General features: G+C 29.0%; 1 protein-coding gene across 1 annotated transcript; it reads right to left on the bottom strand.

The window, feature by feature from the left end:
* Positions 1-249: 249 nt before the first annotated feature.
* Positions 250-9,610, bottom strand: LOC111890168 (linoleate 13S-lipoxygenase 2-1, chloroplastic; the record flags this gene model as incomplete). The annotated part of the gene is made up of 9 exons (XM_023886326.3): positions 250-1,124; positions 1,216-1,482; positions 1,717-2,024; positions 2,137-2,247; positions 2,661-2,746; positions 2,849-3,169; positions 3,585-3,828; positions 7,450-7,727; positions 9,121-9,610. Coding segments are annotated over 9 exons (2,865 nt in total), but the record flags the coding sequence as incomplete, so codon positions are not given.
* Positions 9,611-9,948: the final 338 nt, after the last annotated feature.

Here is a 9,948-nt window from a genome sequence, read left to right as displayed (position 1 = left end):
ATATATATAATCGTTTTTTCAAATTGACATGACCGAAATAATAAAAAAAATTTGAAATTGGACATTAATACAAATTGAAAATATTTTGGATTTCCTTTTTCTGCAAACCACTTTTCGTAGTTTAGTCTAAAACTTATTTTAATTTTATTCCAAAACCTGTAAAAACTAAAAAGTGTGTTAATTTGGTATGTATTGATTTTTAACCTATAAATGTGTGTAAATGATTTATCTCTATTCTTAACACTCATGTTAATAATACCAAACATTTATTTATTTATTTATTATGTATATAATATATAATATGTTATAAAGACAGACACACCAGTCTTCCATACCATTTCAACTAGCTATTTTATACTACACTTCAAATGGAAATACTATTCGGGACTCCCATTCCAGTCACCCCCGGTTTCGAAAAAGGCTTAAGAAGTTGATACGGCGGAATCCCAACTCCATTCCGGTTCCTCAACCCATCATCCGCATTCCTCCCATCAATAATCCCCTCCAATTCCTTCAACTTCCCCGCAAATATCTCATACGCCGCTTTAATCTTCAAATCCTGTTCAAAAGCCGGTTCCATTTTTTCCCCAATATATTCCTCATCAGGTGAATGATTCGACAACACATCCAAAACCGACATAATTTGCGACCCTTGAAGTTGAGAAGGAAAAGTAGCCAAAAGTTCATCTTCGGGCCTTTGCTTAAACTTTTCCCATCTATCTTCGGATGGATCTTCACACGGCATTTTGACCCGGGCAATTGTGGGTCGACCCGGGACGTAACCACCATAATCGTATTGACCGAAGTTGACCGATGCGTGGTGACCGGATGTTACCCATATCATTGTTGTAAGGATTTTGATTAGGTCTTGTGGGGTTTGGAGGGTGGGCCACCAGGGTTCGTCTTTTTTGTCTGCGTGGCCCACAGTTCGGATTTCAGTCCACCATGATTGGAGCTCATGATCGGATGTTACGAGATTTGGGTCGGGGTAATAGTGGGTGACATAATCGGTTACCCATGTTTTGATTGCGTCCCAAAGGACTAAACCGTCATTTGCGTATGGGTAGTCTTCGATGGATAGTTTTAGCCCGTGTGGAGAATTCGGATCTTCCTCCGCCATACCCCTAGACAATAAAATTAAAGTTAATTTTTGGAGAATTCGGATCTTCCATTAAAGTCTGATTTGGTTGGATGTAATATATTTTTTTAAGTTACCTTCTAATTAGGTCTTCAGGCAGGGCTTCTTTATCAAAACGCCATAGTTGACCATAAGCAACCGAGCTCAACTCTATACTATACTTCCCAGGCGAAAAAGACGACTCGATAATCCCTGCACAATTAATAAGCGATTCCCTAGCCAACGCATTAATCTCCATTGTATATCGAAAATGAGGGTGCAGAAGTCTATAAATCGGATGCATTGCGCTTAGCTGGCGATTACTCGCAATTATATACGGCTCGGTGGACGCATGAGTTCTCACCCTACAAAAATTAGTAAAAGTAAATTACACAAATGGTCCCTGTGGTTTGGTATAATCTACATATTTAGTCCCTGACTTATTTTTTTAAGTCGGACCTTTCCTGAATTTATCTTTTATTGCATGTTTCATCCCTATTATTTGACGTAAAATAACCATATTGCCTTTATATATTGGTAAGGGACCAATAATGCAACAAAATCAAACCATAGGACCATCCGTGTAATTAATAACTTACCAGTGGCTTACAAGCTGGTGGATTCCGGTGTCATGAGCAAGGAAATGGACTTTGGCTAATTTCCAAAGCCAGGCTCCGGTGGAATCCCACCGTGGAGTGAATGCTTGTTTCCATTGCGGTGTTCCATCGCCAGGTGGCCGGACTAATTCAATGGCCACTGGTCGTAAGGTTCCGGAAGGTGTTAAGAACATTAGTAATCTTGATCCGTATAACGTTGTTCTCATGTTTTCGATTTCTCTCACTTTGTTTACGTATGGGAGGAGGATGTCGTGGTAGTCTATGATGTAAAGCTTTTTCTGCTTTAACGCCTGCATGATAAAATGATAAATGATAATTTCATTTAATTTTCTACCTTTTTGTTTTTTTTTAAATGATAAATATGAAATTGGTATAATTTGTGAATGTGATGATGACGTGTACCTCCTCAACCGGGATGATGCCTCCAATTACTTCCTCGATTAATTCTTTTGTAATTGCTGATTCCGGTGGGCCGTACACTTCAGGGTCGAGTTGACTTTTTAGAGGCCATTCCTATATAAAAATAATAATGTTATTTAAGAAAAATAAATTTTATTCTAATAAAGATATATCGTTAGAAAAATTACATAAAAACATATTTTATATCGTTTAAATATACTTTTTGGAAGTTTAAAGAAAAAAAAATTGATTGCAGTTTTAAATTTCTGAAAAACGTTGGTGTTGTTAAAAGTTATATATTTAAAATTACTTTACAATTATAAACATAGCACCCCCATGTAATGTAAATCAACCCATGAGAATGCATAACATTCTGAGAAAAAAAAAATGCTTCATTCCATTCTTTTATGGCAAACAAACAAGATATTTTCATTTCCAATTCTATTGTTGAGTACCAAAAAGGCAAAAACTACCTAAGCTATTGAAAACTAAGTAATAGATGTGAGGATAGGGGTTGAAAAGTATACCTTCACACATTGAATGGCACATGGGTGTAGGCCAGCAAGAGTTTGTCGACAAAGTTCTTCATCTTTTAACCAACAAAATTTATCTTCTGCAAAATAAAGTGTAAATCTTTATGATTTCGAATGTAGGATAGCTTGGATATGAAAAGCTGGATACATAAAAAAAAAATTGGTTTTATTGATTAACTTACTTTTGAATATTGCAGGGGTCTCAAAGCGCAATATGCTATGTTGGGTATCTTCAACCATTTTGAGAAGTCGAGGTAGTGTATTTCTAAGAAACCCTTTGGATTCTAACTGGGGCATATGAAGCCCATCCTTGTAAAGAGAGTCAATTGATGTGAAATGTGGAAATGGAAGCTCGTGGTCAATAATGGATGTTTGTAATGAAGGGATAACTGCATGCATCAATGAGTATACTGTCCTTGCTGAGAATGTCATATTTTTCAATTCCGAGAAGGCTTCATCTCTTGGCACGTAGATACCACTGTGTCTTGACTCTGATAAAGGATCTGAATTCGAAATTTTATTCAATCATCCAACCAAACAACAATGAAGTAATTTGTTTAATTGCTATGAAATGTTAATTAGCAGGATAAATTGAATCAATGGCAAGTCATGTTACTAAATTGAATCAATGGCAAGTCATGTTAATTAGCAGGATAAATTGAATCAATGGCAAGTCATGTTACTAACAGAATGAAGCAACTAACTTAAAACAAATAACACAAATTCGAGAGAATTTCTGATGCACAAATCGGCTGATTTACTCAAATTTAGGGCTAGATCGATGAAACTTAACGGATCGGCATAATCTCTGTACAATATTTCCAATTCAGCAGGAGATCTTTATGAATTAATAGTCATAGGAAACGAAAGCTAAGAGGAAATCTAAGATCGTTGTGCTGATGTCAAGATGATCGATACCTGATTTAGTGCGAGGGCGACCGGTTTTGCAACGCCTAGGGTAAGGCAAATCCTCGGTTCCGAGCACCGGACGTGCCAATTCCGGCTTCTTGTCCGGATCACCGAGATCATTGTATACATCGTAATCGTATATTCGATCGTGCTTTTTCCGAGGGCCTTCGGGGACACCATCGCCTCGAAGGCTAGCTAGATCTTTCTCTCGGAGATGCTTCAGTCCGCTGGGAGTTTCCGATGGTAAATACGACTGCGTCACACAAACACGAAACACTATTCACATACTTTTACATATTTGATTTGGATAGATTCTCATGAATATTAATTTAATTTAATTTAAGAATAAAAAATAGATAAGAACATAAAAAATGAGCACAAAGTATAGATGCCACCTCAATATTTATTCGTATTTTATGGTTTGCATATATGTAATATTTTTTTATTTTTTATTCAATAATATTTTATTTTATATCTTTAATTGTATTTTTTTTTTACAATTTTATCTATTCACTAACTAGTTCGTATTATTGAATATTCAATAATGACAAAACTGCAAAAATGGTCCCTGTGGTTTCTTACTTTATGTGGTTATGGTCCAAACGTTTGAAAAGTTGCAGATTTGGTCCTTTTCAACAAGTTTTGTTGTGGTTTTGGTCTCTCATCCGTTAAGTTCCTTAAAATGACAATTTTACCCCCAGGGACCATTTTCACAGTTTTGTCTTTTACTATACTATAAGTACCATTTTTGCATATATTCTTTTTTATTTTAATAAATTATTATATATTAATAGATATTATTTTTAATATATAATATTATATATTAATAAATATTTTTTATTGAATTATTAATTTATTTTAGTTGAGTTTTTTAAAAAAAAATTGTTGGGGTAATTCTTTTTTATTAAATTATTATATATCAATACATATAGTTTTTAATATATAATATTTATATCGTAATAAATATTATATTATTGGATTATTAATTTTTTTAGTTAATTTTTATAATTTTTAAACATTTTTCATTGTATTATTACGTTTAATTTATTATTTTCTTCATATACTAAATGTTGTTTTATTGGATTATTAATTTATTTTAGCTAATTATTTTTTTTAATATTTTTTTTGTTGAAGTAATTCTTTTTTATTGAATTATTATGTATCAGTACATATAGTTTTTAATATATAATATTTATATTATAATAAATATTATATTATGGGATTATTACATATGACGAAACAGTATTGTATTGGATTATTAATTTCTTTTAGTTGACTCTTTTTATAATTTCATTTAGTTGGAGCAATTCTTCTTTATTAGATTATTATATATCAACAAATATTATTTTTAATAATATTTACATCATAGTAAATAATACATTATTGGATTATTAATTTTTGTAATTTTTTTGAATTATTAATTTATTGAAATATTACTTTTAATTTATTATTTTTTTAATATAATAAATATTATCTTATTGGATTATTATTTTATTTTGAATGTATACTATTAACTGTTTTTAAATTTATTAGTTTCACCACAAAGTCGTCGAAATACGTAAAAGTGTCGATTATCATCGTCAAAAATTAGCAGGATCACCTCCAAACACCTTCATCGAAGGTTCCATAGATATTATACCCTATTCCACCCATCGTTGTTGGTAGCCACCTACGACAACCTCTTCATAATGCAATGGAATCCTTCATATCCCACATAATGCGCAACAAACCCCAATAACATTTATAAGTGGTGGTGGTGACCGAGTGATGGTGGTGGTATTTTCCCAATGGTTTCTCATCATAAGCTATATGAAATGAAAGTGTTTGGCAACGATCCTAACGATTTCGATGATGAGAGACCACGATTTTACGTATATCATGACTTTGTGGTGGAACCAATAAAATTAACAAGAACTACTATTATAATCCGATAAAATAATATTTAGTATATGAAGAAAATAATAAATTAAAAGTAATAATCCAACAAAAAATAGTTTAAAAAAAAAGAAATTACAAAAATTAACTAGAAGATAATAATAATACAGTAATATAATATTTATTATGATATAAATATTATATATTAAAAACTATATGTATTGATATACAATAATTCAATAAAAAATAATTACGTCGATTTTTTTTAAAAGAATTAACTAAAATAAATTAATAATCCAATAAAACAATATTTAGTATATGAAGAAAATAATAAATTAAAAGAAATAAAAGAAATAATCCAATAAAAATATTTAAAAAAAGAATTAAAAATATTAACTAAAAGAAATTAATAATCCAATAATATAATATTTATTATGATATAAATTATATATATTAAAAACTATATGTATTTATATATAATAACTCAATAAAAAGAATTACTCAAACAAAAAAAAATTTAAAAAAATCAACTATAGTCGTTCCCCAAAAAAAAAACAACTATAATAAATTAATAATCCCATAAAAAATTATTTATTAATATATAATATTATATACTAAAAATAATATTTATTAATATATAATACTTCAATAAAATAAAAAAGAACTTATGCAAAAATGGTCCTTATGGTATGGTAAAAGACAAAACTGCGAAAATGGTCCCTGAGGGTAAAATTGTCATTTTAAAAAAATTAACAGCCAACCAGTTAAACTTAACGGATGAGGGACCAAAACCACAATAAAACTTGTTGAAAAGGACCAAATCTGCAACTTTTCAAACGTTTGGACCATAACCACATAAAATAAGAAACCACATGGACCATTTTTGCAATTTTGTCTTCAATAATAGTTTGTATATTGTAATATATTTAATGATTTAAATTAACATCTCGTATTCAGATATTACATGTATTTAAGAAAAGAGCAAGGACTTAATCTAATATTTTCATTAGATAAAGATAAATTAATTATTTTTATATAAAGCCTTTTTCAATATTACATGGTTAATTGTTGTTATGCATAGTGATCTGTAGCTAATGAGTAGTCAAACAAATTCTTTTTTAAAGGTTTCGAAAATAATACTTTGTATATTTAGCAAAAATTGACAACTCAAAAAGATTTCACCATATTTGGTGAGACATCGTCACGTCAATCAACATAGTACAAAGGACCATTCTATATCTTACTATCCTCGACCTTGTATTATATATCCTTCCATAATTATTTTATATATATATATATATATATATATATATATATATATATATATATATATATATATATATATATATATATATATATATATATATATATATATATATATATATATAGGGTTAGCTTCTTGTGAGAAGACCTAGTTTTATGAGACTATGAGATGCAATCATAGCCATTCATTTGTTAGATAGAACAAAAAACATTTTTAAAATGCAAAATAAATAAAAAATTTTGAAATTTTTTTTTCAAATATTATTTTCGGAATTTATATTTTCCAAAAAAAAATAAAAAAATACCAAAAAAATAAAAAAAAAAATAAAAAAATATATTTTTTATATATTCTAATAGAATAATAGAATATTCTACATATCTGAGAAATCTAATATAATATTCTAAGATTCTAAAAAATCACATTAGAATATTTACAGTGTAATATTCTATTAAAATATTTCACGTATTTTTCAAAAAAAAACGGTAATTTTTTTATTTTTAGTTTAGGTATCTAAAGTTCCAAAAATAATAATTATTTTTTTCTTTTGGATTTTTCCTTTTATTTTCCATTTTAAAATTATTTTTAGATTTGGTCTCACAGTCTCATAAAATTAACATGATTTCAAATAAATCTGAATATATATATATATATATATATATATATATATATATATATATATATATATATATATATATATATATATATATATATGTTTTTTTAGGATAGAATGTGAACCTTATTAGTGAAGAAAATACGTTTTTCAGGATTATCGAATTTGGAATGAACCCAAGAATTCGGGTTGAAGGTAATGATTTCCAGCGTGTTGTTGGAAAATCCTTCGAGTCGAATTGTCTGCAAATACATCTCTTTGTGGTGTTCATTTTCTATCAAAATGGCGCCGATTTGACCAAAGTCGTCTGGCACGTCAAATTCCGCTACATACTTTACATCTTTTATGTCTAGCCCTGTGTGGTGTGCGTAATGTTTAATCGTATCCTTCGGTATCCCTGTCCCTTTGATTAATAGACAACAGTGAAGCAGATCTATTAGATGCATGTTAATATTTACATGATGTGTGATTCACTTATTTGTAAGTTAAAGAGATAATATCCATGTTTTTTCACTTATTCCTATGAAAGATATTGACTATTTATGAATTATACTTTATGTTTTTTTCACTTATTCCTATGAAAGATATTGACTATTTTTGAATTATACTTTATTTGTCTTTCCAACCACTTTGTCATAACAAAATAGTACATTTTTATTTTCTTATCTACAGCCACAGGTGAATCTAGAAAATAAATTTAGGTTATGCATGTGTAGATGTAAGGTACGAAAATAATACGATTTAATACATAATATCTTTCTTCAATGAATATACATATAATTTGTTAGATATTCGTCGATCTAATAAATTTTATTATTTATAGTTTCATTTTAACATAAAAAATCCTTTATTTTTAGTAAGACAAAAAGTGTTGATAAATAAATGTTAACAATCACTTTTATGAGTTTTTGCTTATAGCTACAAGCCAAAATATCGAATAATATTATTCATATGCATAAAAAATAAAGTTTAATATCTATAATCGATTGGTTATTCTGGATTTAGGTTTTTAAATTTTTAATTAGTCAAATAATTTAAGTGCGATAACTAATATTCGTATTATCCTGCTTAGATATTTTATCATGGTAGTTAACCATAAAAAATAAAGTTTAATTTTTATGTATTGAAATCATATAAAAAATTCAAAATGGTCTTGAAAATAACTAATACACTGTAATATATATTTTGTTATAGTTTTATGATAATATAATTTATAAAGTTAAGATATAGTTCATATTTGTTTAAAACGAACAATAAAATGAGGCTTTTGATAAATATATAAAAGTTACAAAAAATATAGTATATTAGAAGAGTTGTTTTGTGTTAAATGGTGTAAAAAATACAGTAAAATTTGATATAAAAGCGTTATTTGTATTATTTTTTGTTCTACTTTTTTAAAATGAAGGGTTGAAGATAGGTTTTTATTTTAAGGTGGACAATTGTGCTCATGGGTGTTGTGTTGCAAACAAATTATCCTTAATTATTCAAATTTTTGCATGTGATATGAATTAATGATGTTCGTTAAATCATAAAAATATAGTTATTAATTAGTTGCCTTTTTATCCTAAAACTGGATTTGTACTGTAGAAAAAAATAAGTAATTTTGGTTATTTGATTTTAACGTTAAACCTTGCTAACTTAGCTTGTTAAGATGTTAACGTCTTGCAAAATATTAAAGATTGCTCTCCTTCTCTCTTTTCTCTAACTTCATCATCTTTCATCATTTTATTATTATTAAAAGGACAATATTCTCATGGTATTTATTTTATAATATTTTAATGTGTTTTTAGACTTACTAGAGTCAACATCAGCAGCAACTAGCTCCAATAGGAGGGATTTCCCGAGCAAATCTGCTATATCATCAAGTCCTTTTGTAAGCCCTATACTGGATATGAGCCCACCCATGGTCACCTGAACGGTGATAATGGCTTTCACCTTGGTGGTGGTTGCGGTGGCGGTGGATTTGTCAGTGGCGATGGCTTTGATTTGACGAGATGACCGTACTGCATGTAAGCCGTTTGGTTTGATAGGAAATGAAAACTTGTTGAGAGAAAGGAAACTGGCGGCGCTTCCACTGTCACCACTAGAAGAGATGCCATCTCCGGCGACAAAAGCCTTGTGCTGCCGTGTGGGTAAGGGTTGAGTAGAGTTTGAGTGGTGGTGGTGGAGGTGAGGTTTCAGCATGTTTTTTTTGTCGTGATGAATAATGGTACGAGAAGGGTTGGATACTATGTCTTGGTTTAGGTTCGATATGTATAAATAATTGAATATTTTATATTTGAAATATTATTCTGGGAGATACAATAATACTATTTATTATGGTTTAATATCTAAACCTGGAGATAGAGACATTTACTTATTTATTTTTGAACCGATATAATTGGAGTTATATTTTATTTTTTGAAAGCAACAAATAAATGAGTTTTATTGAAGTAAAATGAATGGGCTAAGAAGTTTCAAATAATCAGCTAAAATATCTTTTTAACATATACATGATCTTTTAAATGGTTTATTTTTTCAAAAAAATGAGAACTATTTTTACAAGGGAAAATTTCGTATATGTTCTTACTAAACATTTAAATATCGTATTTGTCCGGCCTAAATTCTAAATATCGTATTTGTCC

The sequence above is a fragment of the Lactuca sativa genome, chromosome 6 (assembly GCF_002870075.4).
Source record: "Lactuca sativa cultivar Salinas chromosome 6, Lsat_Salinas_v11, whole genome shotgun sequence".
Taxonomy (NCBI): Eukaryota; Viridiplantae; Streptophyta; class Magnoliopsida; order Asterales; family Asteraceae; genus Lactuca; species Lactuca sativa.
The sequence above is the reverse complement of the archived record's forward strand: the minus strand, read 5'-3'. Positions and strand labels throughout refer to the sequence as shown.